Genomic DNA, 17,756 nt, shown 5'->3' with positions numbered 1-17,756 from the left:
TAGTAGTAGTAGTAGTAGTATAGTAGTAGTAGTAGTAGTAGTAGTAGTAGTAGTAGTAGTAGTAGTAGTAGTAGTAGTAGTAGTAGTAGTAGTAGTAGTAGTAGTAGTAGTAGTAGTAGTAGTAGTAGTAGTAGTAGTAGTAGTAGTAGTAGTAGTAGTAGTAGTAGTAGTAGTAGTAGTAGTAGTAGTAGTAGTAGTAGTAATAGTAGTAGTAGTAGTAAGTAATAATACTCGTGGTGATCGTGGCCAACGAAAGCTGTATTAGTTTGTAAAAAAAAAAATAAGAAAAGCAACTGAAATGAAATAGATCTAAAGATGCCACCTTGCGAGAATCACTATCGAGATGTTTGTATGAGATATATGACAACGTTTTTATTATATGTCAAGTGCGAAAGAAAGCAAGTTTCGTTGAACCTTCGAAAGATTCGTCTGCACCAGGCGCTTACTTCAAGTCAAGAGAGATGGGGCAGCACACGTATGCACACAGACATATGCACATTGCTAGATAAATGACACACACTTCGGAAATGAAGCTATAGAGAGGTGTAGGCGCGAATGATTGTATATTTATATAAAGTAATTGCTTTTTTGACTTTTAATTGTACGTGAGTGGCGTTTGTCATTGTCAACGAAGAGTGTTTGAGGTCGATCACAGCGCCCTAATAGCGACAGTATACGCGGGTGTTCCATTGATAAATACCCGCAAACAAATTATCACTCATAGTGACTTCTTGTAAATATTGTAATTCCTCAATGCGCTGACAGCCCAGCTGGCGTCGATACAGTGAACAGGAGAAACAACAATGCGAAAATTCAATACATCATATACAAAATTTAAAGTTGTCATTGAGAACAAAGGGCAATGTATGCAGATGTATATACACATGCATGCATGCATATATATATATATATATGTGTGAAAAAAAAAAAAAAGGGGTGATAAGACAGAGTTGAAAAATAAAACATTTTTGTACTTAATATATAACATAAACTTGAGTGTTTTGCCTATGTAATTAGATGAAAATGACAAATAGTCTTTTTACAAATAATTCCGGCGTGGAAGTGATTTTAAGTCTTGTAATAATAGTAGCTCGGATCAAAATTTCAATGGGAGTGATATTTGCTCGCCAACTTTTACAGCAGCCTGCTCCGACGATGCCAGGTACCCAGGTCCTAGTAAGTAGTAATAGATAGCCACGTGTCTCTCTTTTTTTTTTTTGCTTGCACTTACTTAACCATACAATTTTTTTTTTAAAGTTTATATAGCTCGTTTGCGTAGTGCATTGCTGGGTAGAAAGTATAGGATTCGAAAAATGTTCATTCCCATATAATTCACTAGATGGTTAAGTTTTTGTGGCTATAGGAACTTATCACGGTTACTGTTTTCTACTACAACCGGTTTATACTACCCTTTATGACTGCCAACGACTCCTGTCAGAGTCAATCGATTGGTCAGCGCAATAAAGTTACTAGCTAAATTCAACACAATGTGTCAAAAGTTCGTAGCGCAAAAGCTTCCGGCACGGAGTGCTTGCTCGCTCGCTCGCTCGCTTGCTTGCTTGCTTGCTTGCTTGCCGGCGTCCGTCGTTCCGGTATTCGCCTACTGATGGCTAAAAGTCGGGGACTGGCAGAATTGTGTTACGGCACACGTCGTTAGTTTACTGGGTCAGCTAGAGAGAGAAAGATAGCCAGCAGCACACAAATAGACGTATACGCAGATTGACGAACATAAGATAAACTACAACGGTGGCGATGGCTAACGGGATGCGTCGCTAGCGCCGGCGGTCGTTTTAGCGGCGGCGGCGGCGGCGGCAGCAGCAGCAATGCAGCTCTTCCGCGATGCGGCATCGCGTCGGCTCCACCTGACGGAACCGATTCCGCCATCAGCGGCCGCCGACGGCTCCTTGCGGAACAGACAACGCAGACCTGTTGTATCCAAACATTCACAGGCACTCAGAGCTGTAAAGACTCACGCACGACCACGCATTCTGGTGGGTACTACCGTTCCGTTCGTTGTTTGGCCTAATATTGTTGGAAGTCAGTGGAACTTCGCGGATCGCACAGGCCTGTTGGCTCTAGCAGTCGTCTAGCGTATTTTGTGAAAGGAAAACCGAAAAAACAAGTGGGTATACGTATGTGAGCTGATGTTATGGCAGTTTTCAGAATATTACCCAATTTTATAAAACTGCAAAACACCAATGGGGTTTCGCCTTAAGCATAATTTCGTTTGGGACACGCTGATCAATTGGCTGCTGGCAACGAGCAAGGTTCTTTTGGGGCGACAATATCGACGTCTTCAGATCTGAAAGCGATCATCTACCGACAATTTTTATAGCTAACGCTTAAGGGTTTATACATCCAGATTAGTAAAGGCCAGCTATCCCTATTGGTAAAGGCTCAGAGAGCTTTAAAATTCCCATAGTGAATGTATTTGTGATACTATTGTCTGAGTAATGTGATGTAATAGTGACTCAGTTCAATGTACGATTATATTATTTCACTCATTTGCTCCCTACGACGAAAAATTGCGCCTCATTTGTTTGAGACCATTGGCTACACTTAGACGGATGGGACAGCTTCTCTAACAGGTATTCGTAGCGTTATTTTGATAAGTTAATTTTCTTTTTTAGAAATGACGACATGAAGAAGATAATCTTCGGTAAGACTATCTGACTGTCTTGAGGACCTTGGCATCGGCCGTGAGGCCAATGGATTGATTCTCTCCGTTTTTGACATTTGAACTATAGTATTACAATTAAGACAGGTACTATTTATTGTACCACTAATAGACCTCTAACAAAGTGACAAATGTTTCGATGCTGGAGTCTTTCGGAAGGCGTACAGGCGGCGTGAAGGTGCGCTCGTTCGGAAGTGGCTATTCTCAGAGCAAAATAGACTGCAAAGCTTCAGTCCACTGATTCAGTAGCTTGATGTACGTGTAGATATGTATGTAGAGTTCCATAGGCCGCAAAGTTTAATAATTAAGCGGAAACAACTTGTAAAAAGAAAGGTACGTTTTCATAGCCTCTATGTGATATTTGTGCAGGTAATATGACAATGCCGATATATTCACATCGTCACGATGTTGTCGTTTTCCAATAACGAGTTTTGGCATAAAAGGTGACTCGGATAGGCGTTTGTATCTGTCATCTTTCTGGGTAATCAACTTAAGGGTAACCTAATTAATATTCCTCAAGTAAACATCATAACTTTCGACACGAACTTCACTTTAGATAAATAGCATTTAACTGGCGAGCTAGTCATTAGCGCCAAATTCAAATAGTAGACGTATGCAATGCTTATTCCTTTTCTAAGCATATCCTTTTTTAAAAGATGTCAGATTCGCATCAACCAGCTTCTGAACGGGCACTTCACAGCTCTCAAAAAGCGCCAGCCGTCTTCGACTGTTTCGGACAGTTCAGTATGATACAGGATGATGATGATACAAATGGCCGGCATCTACGAGAACCATCAGGCTAGACCGTAGCTTAGAACATGCTCTACAATTGGCAGAGTTGTATTGTAGGCTTTCTCTTTGATCAACGAAAAAGCTGATTTTAACTGTATGCTAAACGTTGTACTCAACCGTGGCTCAGATTTTGTCGAATCTAAATTGGGAAAAAAATGAGACTAAATTGAGTGATAAAGCTTTAAAGCTGGTATGTTTGAAGGCAAACCTGAGAGATCGATCCGGACAAAAATGTCAAGATGAAAAGCCCTGTCTATGAATAGTGAGTGATCAGTATATAGCCCCTTGACGAGACATCGATGTGGAACAACTATTTATCTAGATATGATTCAAGTGCCTGGAAAGGTAGGCGTTTCGTTCAAAGGTTACTTGACTGATAAACAAGGTACTGCGGCAGTATATGATGACCATTCAGATTGAATCCCTAACAGAAAGAAATGTGGTAATTGAACAATCTAGAGACAAATTTTTCGCGGGCCTCGTGTAGCAACAGATGAATCATTCACAACTTATATCATTTTGTGAAAGTTATGCATTGTAATAATCGTGTAAAACTTTGTCTATAAAAACTGTTTTTTAAAAACCTTAAATATTGTGTATTATTTGGCGGCCGTCGACTTAAAAATGTGTAAAAATATGACTAAATTTCCTGAATTTGTTTCATAGTCACGTTACGTTAATTTTGTATTATTTCTAGTGCAGTTTAATTGTAAATTAAACCATGAATTGAACGGTACGCACGTAAAGATCAACGTAGAAGATTGTCAGATCTTTTTGCCTTCTAAAATCGACTCTAGAAAATGACAATAATAATAGTGTCCGTCAGTGTTTCTTCTTGTGTGTGTTCCTTATTTAACGTTCTTTGCTTAGCCTTAATGTGGGCACCAAGGCCGAACGACGCCCAACAACACTTTCCGTTTACCATTTTTATAACAAGTCTTTGTCCGAAACAGGTGACCTTCTCAAATGAAAAGAGCCTTCTTCGTACGAGTGCCCTTAAAAATTCTCTGAATTTCTCTAATTTGACTCTAGCCTCGTCTGCACAACACAAATCATCTCGACCTAAAGATAATTAAAAAAAATTGTAAATTCGTTCAATTATTGTTACTGTCGTAGCTATGTATATATATATATATATATATATATATCGGGTTGTTCAGGGAAACCATCACCGTTACAATATTCAGCAGAGATGTCGATACGCGTATAGCTTGATGACAGTTTAGCTCGAAAAATACGAGCCAGTAAAAATGCTGAAAGAAAATAGGCAATTTTTGATCAGAGGAAAAATCAAGACTTAAATGCTTTTCGAAGCTATGATGTTGTACGCGTTTGTGAACAATGAGGGTACAATAAAAAAACAAGTCGTACTTTTTACGATTACCAAATGAAAAGACAGAGCTAGCCACAACTAAAATGAGATAACAAATTCTGAGATAAAGAGGAAGGATAGTCTACAACAACTGTACACGACGTTTTTTTGTTGTATGTAGATAACAGATTTCCCAAACAAGGACCTTTACTATCTACAGTTCTACGGCTACATATATATATATTTCTATTGCATCCCTGCATTTGACTATTTGGGTATTGTTATGACTTGGTGCAAGCGTCTGAGTGAGCGTGTGAGCGAGCGAGTGCGAACGTCCGCTTTTATGACGTACGAATTTCATTGAAATGACAAGGTCAACAGCGAATAGGCGACGCAGACGCCGCTTCCTCTGAAAACTCGATGTTGTTGTTGCTGCCACCGCTGCCGCCGTTCTATTCAGATGTACAGCTTTTTAGCGGGGAGAGCAATCCTCTAAAAGCAGTCTTTCTTAACGAGCCGACGACGGTGACGCCCACCAATCGCTTTCTCTATCCAACAACCCCATAAATTGAGCGGCTTCTGGAAAATAAATAACTACTGAATTATATGTATATCACAGAGAAATCTGCATTTTTTGCAAAATACACATAAGCAAGAATATGGATTTTTTGACATGGCACAAAGAATAGCCAACGAATGGGCCGAATTAGGTTACTTTTAGATCAATCTCGATATTCCCAAGACCATCGAGTCTTGTCGTAGTACGGACTAAGTCTGACACGGAGGAAGGTACCGGCGACATACGTTTCAAAATAACAATTAGCTTCAAAGGATCTATTATCAAATAACCAAATGAAATTTATAATTTAATGCCTTTCAACGAAATATAAATGGGAAAAATAGTCAGACTTTCTTGTACTGCCGACGCATATCAGTGTCTAAATGAGCGGACAATAACTTTTTTTTAATTTTCCAATCATCCAGAAAGATCATTATGTGCTGATTGTTTTCCTGCCAGCTGCTGCGAACGTTTGCAATAGCCCTATGTATTCATCAACGCTGTGGAGTTCGATGCCTTCGTAAGTAAAAAAGAAATCAATGATCTGGAGCATCAGTTTCAGGTTCTGTCTCGTTTACTTGTAAGTTCTTGAACTACGTTACCTGAGGATAGGTTTATGGTCAGTATTAGAGGGTTAGAATTGACTCCGGAGGGCAAAGTGTAAGAGATGTTTGCTCAACTTGTTACATAATTAATATACATGAGATACTATCGTGTGCGATTCGTGTTTGCCATCGTCAACTCGTCGTTGTCCATTTGAAATTCGTGCAATCCTTCGAAGGCAATCCCTATTTAAAAATCATTCGATTGGAATATTTCCACTACAGGACGCTGTGACGCACCCTGTCATCGGTGTACAGCTTCATCGTTCTAGACGATCATCACGAAAACTTATTGGCTACTGATGATAGTCTTTTTACCGCTGCCCCTCATGAGTTCACAATGTACCCATGAATTCGAATTTGATTAGACATACGCTCGTGATGCGGTTGAGTTCGTCCTGTTCGAAGCATGGTAAATGTCTACATCCACTGTCGAGTAGAGACTTCGTCAATTTTTATACGTCAATATTAACACTGACTCAGCTGTTGCAACCGTAAGGCCCACGTTGACTTTTTTTTGAGAAGGCTTAAATACATTCATTACTAGTTTCGGATAATTAGAGGTGTGCGCCAATTTTTTCAACCCGAAAAGCTGGATGTTAACAAAGGGTATCGTGCTTCTTTCGACGGCTGTATTCCCTGTAGGACTACCTCGTGCATATCGACTGCACAGGCAAAGGGATAGTTGAACACAGAATGTCTAGACGTAGGTTCAAAAGGTGTGCTAGGCTCCTTGACCATTTCAAGTTATGACAACTTGAGCAATTACGAGCTATGCTACCAACGAAAAGCTAAACAAGTACAACGAGACACAAACGTCAAAAGACATTTGAGATGAGCTAAATAGCCTAGGCTTTCGACAAACTTTGAGTGACTAGAATTGGACTCTAGGATTTTGTTTGTCTTTGGGTTTTCATCCTTAAATGTTCAGCAGTTACTCCTAAAATCTGAATTCTGTATAAACGATTTCCAGCGAAAATCTTATGAGTAATATATCCTTCGATGTTTTACAGTATGTGGTTTTCTAAGAAAGGGCACACAATATTAGCGCACTGTTGTACATCAAAGGGTCGAGTCTTATCAGAAACTGCGTTAAGCTATATGCTAACAGCAGTGGGCCTATCAAATTGAACCTAAGCACCACTCAAGTTACTTAGCAAACTTAAAAGGCGAACAATAAAATTTAGGAAATAGTAACAATGCCTGTGTGCAGTTGGAGATTAGGACAGCGACTCTGATCAGCCTAGAAAGAAGCTAAGTACGAACGGAGATATGTAACCACATTTAAAGCAGATATTCTCCTATTGTCTGATGTCCGGAGTCTATATATTAGGTTGCACGAAAAGTTCCTGCTTTGTTTTTTCTAAATAGAAAAACCGAACCAGTCTTATTCTTGTGACAATAGGTTATTACGGTTAGTATCCCTCATTATCTCTGTCCAAGGATAGACGCCATGTCACCAAAGAATAGCGGGTTTCATCCCGAAGAAGTTCTCCAAGCACGTTTTGGCTTGTCGATCCGTGTTGAAGGTAAGACGATGAAGTTGATTGCTCAGTGAACGGAGAAGTAAAAATCCGTCGACACAAAGTCCGGATAATGGGGGGAGCGTAAAAGAACCTCTTGTTTAAAGGGCAGGAGGGCAGCTTTTACAGCATTGCCACCTGTGGCCGAGCAGGATAACTTTATCTTTGTCTGTTGATTCTTTTCTCCTGAATAGTCTAGTTTGCTCGATGCATCTGAGGCAAATAAACGCGCTGATAAACTGGGAAGCAAATCCAAGTAAGTCGGCTCTTCGGTGTCTTACCACCTAACCTTTTTTGCATGGAGGTTTCAGTATACTATGGGCCCAAGTTTCTTTCTTGGAATCAACCATTCCGACTTCTGGTTCATGTGTACGTATAGATATCAATTCTCATCACTCAATTCTGTGTGTGTATGTGTGTCAATTCTGTACGAAATTCGTTTACTGTGGTCGCGTGACGCTCGATAGCAGGAGCGGTGTTAGTATGTAGCGTTAAGCCGTAATTTCCCGTTGGATTCAACGGACTCATAAAATTCTTTGCGTACGATGGCTGTAGCCTATCTTTTTTGGCTAATTTTCTAGTTGTTTGTCAAGCCGTTCCTTAAAAAGTGCCTTCAAATGGTCGTCGTTGGCCATCCTCTAAGATCCGGACCCCATTTTCAAATTTGGCAAACCACTTTCGAGCTACCGTTTCGACGATAACGCCGTTACCCTACACAAGGCAGACGTTGCGGGCCGTTCGTGCAGCGTCTTCGCTTTCTCGACAATATGCATAGTGTAGAAGGTGTCAAATACGGTATTTTTTCCACCTGGAACATCCATCCTTGAGGACCTATTCTGAATTAAAACTGCAATTCATTAAAACAATTAAAACTGATCGGGCCCGAGGAGCGCTTTTGAGCGGTATATAAGAAGTAGACGATAAACGAAAGGACGCTCGAAGAGAAAGTTTCTCTTTTTTTTTTTCAAAAGAAGGCATTTGGTTTCCAAGCTAATATAAATAACTCAGTTGACACAGTATGACATATTTGGTAAATCCGCTGTATTTTGTTTGTCGTTTTAATCACACGAGAAAAAAGAAAAGATACGTCTCGAGAAGCAAACTCCAATCACTTGACTTGAGATAATATACGGTTTCAACTTCCTGACAAATTCCTGATTGTTTCCAAACACGACGCTAGTATATCTCTGGTAATTGTTCTTCGATATATCTTCACGACTTGATAATTAAAAAATTTCAAAAACAATGATCAAACAATATCTATCAATCTGAGCAGTATTCTTTTGCATATTAGACGTTGTAAGTGGAACCTTTATCTGTTGCGACGTCAATAGTACACAATAATACGTTACTGCCAGTTAAGGAGAAGGCGGCCTTTCCCGCCCTCAGCATTCGCTCGTTCGTCTTAGGGTAGCGTAAGCAGCAGCATCCTGCCTTCGATGCCCTTGCTATCACCTCCTCACGGTAAGTAAATGCGTATACTCGTATGACCTCGATACAAAAACATACATCAATGGCAAGCTTACGGGGGCCCGACTTAACATTTATAGCTACCGCGAATACTCGATACTCTCCTGTCGGCCATATTGGTGTTGCGCAATGGGGATGGGACGACAAGAAGCATCAAGCTAGTTTCTGCTTTCCCTCACGAAGTGTTGCATTATACGCGCGCTCTATATATTGACCGAGCTAGACTTCAATTAACAAGTTACACTCGGGTATTTTTGACTCGGGTGGTAAGGAGGCCGATACGCCGGTACAAACAATACAGGGCAAAGCTTCTTTTGATCGGTGTAAAGACACTATCTCTCTAGGTACATATCGTACAAATATGGCGAGTAGGGTAACGTGACGTTTACAAAATCATGGACCGTAGAATCGAATTCTATAATGCGCAAAAGTTATATTTTCCCTTTCTTGTCTCTGTGTCCGCAGAAACTTGCATCGAATGATATATATCGAATGATATATATATGAGAAGGAGAGCTTTAGGGATTTCATTTACAGAACCTATTAAACCCACTGGACGAGATAATTTTGTCATTTTCTAACGCAGTGTTCAGGAGTAGAGTATTTGTTACGTTTGCGTTTGTATTTATATATGATTATTCCTAGATGACTTTCTACGTATCGAGTAGTAATGGCAGATGGCGGTCTACGGATTCGTGCATTTTATTTCTTCTGATGCTAGAAATTTTTCTGTTTATGTCACACTAGCGACTGTCGCGGCGAGAGCGGTGATCCGAGTCGCTCGCATCTGAATAGTTTTGAAAACCAGAGCATCAGTTAATATTTTCCTTCCGCTTAGCTTTACTAAGCGATAACTTCGATAACTAACAATTTAACTGCGCGTTAAATTTTTCCACAAAAAGATTTTGAGCGGGAGACGACAGCTTAGAGTTGTCACAGCGCTTCTTGGCATGTAATCATATATATACTCAAAACAAAATATGGCTGTCCTCAAGCGACATTGGATCGCCATTTTGATACCTTACGGTAGGCTGAAAAAAAATAACAGATACATATTTAATATAAAAAGTAAAGAAGTAACGTATGTGACGATGAAGCAATGTCAGAATATTAGGATAATGGTTGCACCAAAACGAATAACTCGCAAGTTACTTAAGTTAACGTTGTTGGCCATCAGAACTTTTCGGCATTCTGTTACGTAAGGCAATCTCCAAAAGCGGGTCAAGGAAAACTTCTATACCTTGAAACGTTGTCTTGTAGCTATCTAAATCTATAATTCTTGTCATTTTGATACCGTTATTTGCACAGTAAAAAATTAGAAAGCTTCGTTGTACGCCCACGTTTTCGTCAGCAACCATTATAACCTTTATTCGGGCGTTTGAATTAATTAAATTTAAATATTACTGATAACGATCACAATTATATCTACAATCACTCACATAGAATATATTATTCAAGGTTACATAAATTGATAACGGTGGAAGTGGAGCAATATTTTAGGTAAATGTGCCAAAGTTAAAGAAACAAATTTGGCCTACTGATCAAAAGCTCGCCCGACAATCTAGGTCCTAAAAAAAAATGTGTATTAACCCTAACTCGTTGCAGATTAACGATATTTACCTGCTTCATGACAAGTCATGTTTTCTATTCAGTCGCAGCGGCTAGTTTTACATCACAGAACGTGTACACGCCTGATTTTCAATGGCGACCGTCTTGGCACGCACACTTCGTTTTCTAGCCGCGAGCTTTGATAATCCCGAATGTCGTCATGGTCCTGCTAAACAATTATATACAAACGTGTCTATATTTGTTTGTCAAGCTGATTTTCAAGTGAAGTGTTTTAGGCCTTTCCTCAGTTGAACCCTTCAATGCCTTGCGCTCACACACGCGAAGCTGGCAAGCGATGTAGAGGTGCGTTAGGTACGAAATTTCACCGTGATAGGCGAATTAAGATAACTATACAAACGGTATCCTAAATAGATGTTACTATACGAGTAGGCAATCGTACTTGACCATTTTGTATCAACCATGATTGATTACTAAACACAAGACCTAGTACTTGTCAGAATAACGAAGTCCCAATGTGTATTTCTTACAGGGAATTTGTAAACTGTCGGATATGTTATCGACAAAAGAACACGGATCAAAGCTTGCTTGCTTCCCAAGCTTCGCGGCACGAGAAAGGTCACATTAACAGAAAATTTACCTTTATAGCCGATCAGATACATTTGTGTTGATGTTAGTTAACAATTTATCGGCAACAGGCAACCTGACATTCGTAGTCCGGCTCCGGCACTCCAGATATTTAATACATCGATGGCACTGCGTATCGGCTGTTGGTCTGCAGAATTGATGGAAGACCAGATGCTTTTGTAACCAGCTAGTTCTTCCTTACTCTTAAAATCACTTGACACGTGCCCAAAGAACTACTTTTTCTAACGTTCGTATCGTATTTTTTGTTGACATCATGGATTACGGATGGTTTCGACATGGCAAAGTGATCCGTAATTAAGATTAAATACCTTATCGATAATTAAAGAAATTTTTTTAAAATTAAAATTTAACCTAGTTGATACGAATTGACACTGTATGCTATGGCGGATAGCGAAGAAGAGAGTAACTCAAACAAAAGATCACACGTTTTTTAAAATTCTGGTATCCGAAATATGTTTCGGCCTTAATTATTACACCAAGAAAGTTTAATCTACGACATTAATGTTATACCGTCTAACATATTTTTAGCACAAATCTTCTACCACCTTTCTCAATAATCCATCATTATTTATCTACGCCCTCTTGAATATCTGACATTAGTTTTTTGGGCGTTATTAGCTGAGAAGTTCGGGGTCTTCCTATCTTGTTGGATTTAGCTGTGCCCGGTTTAGCTGTGCGCGTTTATAGGCGCGTGTCACCAATTGATGTCTCCAATGGTAAAGTAAGATTTTTTCTCGGCATATTCCCTTTCCGAAGCTGGCCTTCTCCAGAGAGTCGGCCTGCGTATGCCAGGTTTCATAAGATGATTCCTTTTTTCGTTCGGAGTTGCTCTTTCTACCACAGCCGACGTCTCCTTCGTGCGCCACGCACGAACAACTTTAGACAGCTTCGCCATATCGCAACACGCAGTCACCGTTGAAGCCATTCTCTGACCGTACTTTAAATGATACCGGAGTCCAGAGCGGAACTAAGTAGGACAGGCGAAGAGTTAGTCTTTGCTAAAAAAAGGCTCCGAGCACTTGTTTGTTTTTCTCAAATGTTATCTCTAACGTCACGTCTTACGTGCTACTACCTCACCGAACGATTCCTGCCCCGTCACCATTGGTCCTCTTCTGACCCACCCGGGAATGAGCGGAGCGGGAGCACTCCGCCCTGGCATTGCTTCTGTACAGTGATCGGCTACGGCAACAACGGTGCTCCTTCACTTACAGCAGAACTAAGCCAACGATAAGAACGGAACGGCCGTTAAAAAAAACGTACCGTAAATATGGCTCCGGCGGCAGAGGCAGATATAGCAACAGAAATAAACGTCGACGTCTTCGTCATCGTAACTTTCAATGCTGTTATCGCCTTCTTCCCGTAAATATCGCTATTGCAGTGGCGGTACCAGCGGCGTCAGTAGCAGCATCTCCTTTATTATTTTTTGTCGCTGCGATCTTGCTTTTGATGTCTGCTACCGTCGATGACGTCGGAGACACGTCGGCCGCAGGGTGTTGGCGTATGGTCATCCGCGAACAAACACTAGGTCAATCTTTTTTCGGTGACATTTTCTGTAATTTCGTATATAGCGCACCGTCTAAGGCGAATGCAACTCTCGATCGCCTGACGTTCCACAGCTGCTACTGTTGCCCCTGCATATACTTAATGTGCTATCACACTGTATGCGAAATGTCCTTCAGTGTATAATTAGTTGATAATACGCGTTATCTGTTCAAAACACAATCGAAACTCCATAGAGGTCACTTGAAAGTCCATCATGTGTACCGATATACTAAACATTGATGTATAGTTCATGCTGTCATAGAGTTTGAAAGTTCGCCCGGTGAGTTGAGCTCAAGAAGGCCTATCGGTTTGCCTATCATATCTGCGGGGCTTCACTACTGAAACAGTTAGTTACATAGATGGTTACTTGGACTATTATGGTATCATTGATCGTTATTTCAAACTAAACTTGCAGTATTTATTTATTTATTACTGTCAACGTTCTATACGAACTATTTGGTCAGCAACGTTAGTTTTGAAATAGCTATCGTTTTAAGGTATTGAACATTTGAAAAGATCAGCATTATTTTCTTATCAAGGTGACTGGACCTCTAATTATCATCTGAAAAACGCAGAACTGTAGAGAAAGGCAGTCTGCAAATCGAGAGAAACAATATGGGGAATCAAGCATTATTTCTCTCAATGTCATCATTAGATTATGTACGATTATTCTAAAACTATTCAGATGATGATTCAGTGGTTACATTCTTATCTAATCATTCGGGCCATTTAATAGGTATTTATTTATTTATAGCACAACATTATCTATGTTTCCCTGTTACGATCATTACCGTTGTCCGCCTCAACACTAAACCTAAAAGGCTCAATGTAATTCTCTAAAGAGACTCAATGTATTGAAGGGCATCTTGCACAAAAGTTAAGGCCGTAAGCGTTTCAAAGATCTTTGACATACGGAAATATTTGTCGCGTACAACAAAATACTGTTTCAACCTTGAAGGAGCTTATATTTAAAGTTCTTCGAACGTTACATTGAGACAAAAATCACGACATTTAGAATCTGCGAAATGCAAATGTATACATACAAATGGCAGAGCAATACGAATATTGAAGCACATAGTTTACTTAAGACGTTCGAGAAGTTAAAGGTCTGTATAGCTGAAATTACTGAAGATTTAGTCTGAAGCACGCCATCGCTAGCCCTCTCTTTGTTGTATAGATGGACCCTTGCATAGACAGGTTACAGTTGACGCTGTCTCGTTGAATAAATTTCATCCAGCGACGATATCCAAGCTTGAGTGACCCGAGCTGGCGTGCCACTTGCCAATGCTGGCCGAAATAAATCCTGGGCACCTGAGCTTAAAACAATTATATTATTACAATGTAAAGGCTTCCGGAAATGTAACTAAGATGCGCAACCCAAGTTCAGTATTGGTGCTCTAAAACAGAGCAAAATTCAGCGAGCTTGGAACAATAGAAATAAGCTTGATTTAGGGAGTGACATATATATATTCTTCGATTATTATTATTATTATTAACGACAATCTATGGTTGGTTATCGTGTCATCCACGTATTGATTCTAGTCGACTTTAGTTTGCCGGTCTTTATGGGGACACAGTTGTATTTACTGCGTTATACAAGCATGGAGTACAATCTGACGTGAGCCTAAAGCACAATTACCGTTTGTTCACTAATTCATTTCTGGTTGGAGTCATTTTGTGGAAATAACAGACATTTTTAAATCAGGATTTCTGAATTAGGTCTTTGCATGAAGTCACTAGCAATGTTTGGGCTATCGATGATTTAGGAGCTAGCTCTCTTTTTAGCTATAATTTGCGAAGAGCACCGACAATGATCCGATAAAAACTAGAAAAAAAAGAATTACACGATTTTAACTTCAAGATCGTATACATGTGCGGACATGTCCGCCTCCTATAATGAAGTAAGGAGCTTAATAACGTAATTTTATTATAGTTAAATATATAAAAAAAGCGTGTTATATATTGCAGACCTATGCATATAGGGCTTTTTTCAAAGCCGACGTTGGGATCATGCTTTGGATCAGATTCGGGGGTGGCCAATTCCAAATGGCTCTTCTTTGTGGCATAACGTTCAAATAGCAAGTTACTGGAGTGGATGAAGTCACTTTTATATATGTCCATATGTACGTCTTTGTCAAGTTCCTTGATGTTACTCTAACAACAGATGTTGATGGCGGCTCTCATTCAAGACCACCTCGAAAACCACCGCCAGCAGATCGCGCGGCCGATGACGCGGCCGAAGACAAACGCTAGGCAATCCTCCAAATGTTTGTTCATACTATTTGTAATAATAATATGAATTTCGTGCAAATCCAGCGCTTTTTCGCACTCAGGTCTATTTGTATTCCTGCGCCAGTGTAGACTGGAACTTACATGAGTATGGTCATCTAATTTTAGAACGTACGAAGCTTAATTCACTTCAATATTTGGCTATAGGCAGTTTCGAATCAGTAAGTATATAATGAACGGGACAATTTTTTAGACCAATTGTTTTCGGTTTTGGCATTTTTGTATAGCGCACGCAGCAAACGTTTACTAAATAGAGAGAGGTGCAGGCCACACGTTTAGCTGTCTTGCGCTCTGTCATTTCTGACGATTCTTACTTTTACTAAACAGGCCATTAAATCTAGGACGGACAAATGATCTCATTAATATGAAGCGTATTGAGAAGTACACATGCACACATATATGTATTGACCCACGGCGTCGACTCTTTTACAACAATACAATCTCGCATGCTTTATGTTTGGAACAAAACAGTAAACTAAAAGTTCGCGGGCTATCTTAATGACGTACATCACAAGTGACGTAATGAAATGACGTAAATAAAGATTCATGCAAAGAGTAATAAAAGGCACTAAAAGATGCGAGAATATTCCCTATAAGTGGACGGCAACCACTGCTGCACGATCCCCTCCCTTTCTCCCCTGAACACGTAACAGTGTTGATTATTAAATTAAAGAATATACTTCCCCACCATCTGATTAGAATTGCAAAAAAATCTTCGAATGCATGTGCGCCCTAAATACCGAAATTAACAATAGCCTGTACTATTGTTTGTAAATATTTAAATCTCTTTCTTATGTTAAGCCTGTTTTTCCCATCCTTACGCTGTTACCCCATGTCATCAAGTCTCCGGATTTAAGGTACTAATAGTCGGGAAAAATGTAACAGTTTGAAATTTTCCCTATGCCATGCTAGCTGGAGCGTGATTAATATAAACATATATACCTCCGTATTTATTCAGCTCGATATATCAAATTATATGCTGACGTCTCTCAAAAAGATCTTGGTAAATAAAAATAAGCAGATTATTCAATTAATACCGAAGCTAATTTTCCTCAAAAAATCAATTTAAAAGAAACAGTAAACAAGGAATGCTCAATGCAAACTTGATTTCTGTAACACATTTTCGGATAGTTAACTACGAAATAAACAGTTGGACTGAGGTGCTTGATAATCATATCAAAACAGCTTCTTATTAAGGTGAGGTCTGAGAAAATACACGATGCATAGCACTAGCTCGGGCTTAACAAAAAAAACATTGTTGAAGTTGATCAATAATTTTCGCTCATCCAAAACTTTAAATGCGTTCCATTAATTTAGTAGTAATTATTATATTTTTGTCCCTTTTCTCTGGTTCTGATCCCGATGACCTTTTGTTTACTCTCTGGATCTCAAAGGGATTTAATCGCCGGTGGCGTACGTCAGTCGGCCGCTCGGATGTTCGGCCGTTTGCTTTGTTCCGGAGAGAGTTGTTTACGCTCGTCAGGAGAATAGCGTGCAGTGGTAGCGCCGGCGCACGCTGCAGCTCCGTCAAAGCTATACGATGACGCATGGCAAGACCGTGTCCACTTCGATGGCCGCCATAAGCAGCCGCAGTGCGCGACAGTGATCGCACGTCTCATTATTACCATCATAGCTGTGATGATGTTACAGGCGGTGTGTAGGCCCAGTCTAGCGAAAAAAAATCAGGACAATAAAATTGAAGCCAAAGAGACCTAAGGAATCGTTGAAAGGCTCGAAGGTTGATTTTGATGACACAACTTTTTTAAACGCTAATTGATTATACTGTGAAAGGAAACGCGAAAACTATATGCATCGTATAATGAAATATATTGTAGCCAAGTTAATAGAAAAACAAAACTATATTAATACGCCCACAATCAGGGGTGACGGTGGATGTCCATGTTCTGTGCAGAAGGCTCTAAGCGGGAGATTTTCTAGTGTCTAAAAAAGAATTTCCATAGGCCTGTGCCTATCACGTACCTACCTATATCGTACTGTTGAGCAAAGAACCTCAGCCTCTCAGGCTGCATCAGGAAATCTTTTGGACGAGCGCAGTAGGTATATTTAGTAGCTATAAAAAGCCAACGCGCACGTACATAATCCGTTTTTCTAGATCACAAGCATAAGACTGTTAATTCTGTGTGTGTTATCAGGTATTTTATATACTAACGCTTGTAGCTTTTCAACCTTTTTTTACTCTATTCATTTTACTTTCTTTCGTGCCTAATGCATAGCCTTATAATACATAGCTAATCTCTACGACAAACAGGATAGACGTACGTTTACATCAAGACGCCTGTTAGAATTTGTATCACTCCACATGTGTTTTTACTTCCCCATAGCCAGTCTATTGTTGTTGTTTTTTTATAAGCCAACCAGATGGCTAGATTGCTTGTTTTATCGATTGTTCGACAATAACTTAGCATATTTCGCGGGCCTACGACGTTAGGGACGTCAAAAGTAAAGCTGGCCATCTAGGGCAGTGGGTAAGTATGTATGCGCGGGCCTGTATACGTGTGCAACTGGCTTAGCCTTGAGCTGGTTGTTGTCAAGGCTATTGCCAACGTATCACAGAAGGTTGAACAGCGTCCTCCTGGGAATATCGAAGCAAACATGTGTATAGATCTAGAGAGCTTGCTGTTTGCTTCCTTCCACGTGATCACGCTTAACCAGGTTAGCTGAACGTCATTGTGTGTGTTAGAAGATTGTTGTGTAGATATTGCTCTTGTCGTTGTCCTTAAGAAAGGCCATAGTTCTTTTTAATATCGACAAAAAC

At 39.9% G+C, this 17,756-nt stretch overlaps 1 protein-coding gene across 15 annotated transcripts in view; it reads left to right on the top strand.

The window, feature by feature from the left end:
* Nucleotides 1–17,756, top strand: part of LOC147754164 (uncharacterized) — a 36,575-nt gene that overhangs the window by 10,804 nt on the left and 8,015 nt on the right. For 2 of the 15 annotated variants that reach the window (XM_086974406.1, XM_086974405.1), the window contains exon 1: nt 17,412–17,653. The exons of 1 other annotated variant lie outside the window; for it this stretch is intronic. In XM_086974406.1, the coding sequence (XP_086830532.1) occupies nt 17,477–17,653 (177 nt within the window). In that variant the 5' untranslated portion in view covers nt 17,412–17,476. Of the gene's footprint in view, nt 1–57; nt 2,123–2,630; nt 11,120–16,374; nt 17,654–17,756 lie in introns of those variants that run through there. 12 more of the 15 variants (XR_015316652.1, XR_015316651.1, XR_015316654.1 and 9 more) reach the window with 12 other exon arrangements.

This window comes from Varroa destructor, unplaced genomic scaffold (genome assembly GCF_002443255.2).
Source record: "Varroa destructor unplaced genomic scaffold, Vdes_3.0 BEIS01000007.1, whole genome shotgun sequence".
In the NCBI taxonomy this organism is placed as follows: Eukaryota; Metazoa; Arthropoda; class Arachnida; order Mesostigmata; family Varroidae; genus Varroa; species Varroa destructor.
The sequence above is the reverse complement of the archived record's forward strand: the minus strand, read 5'-3'. Positions and strand labels throughout refer to the sequence as shown.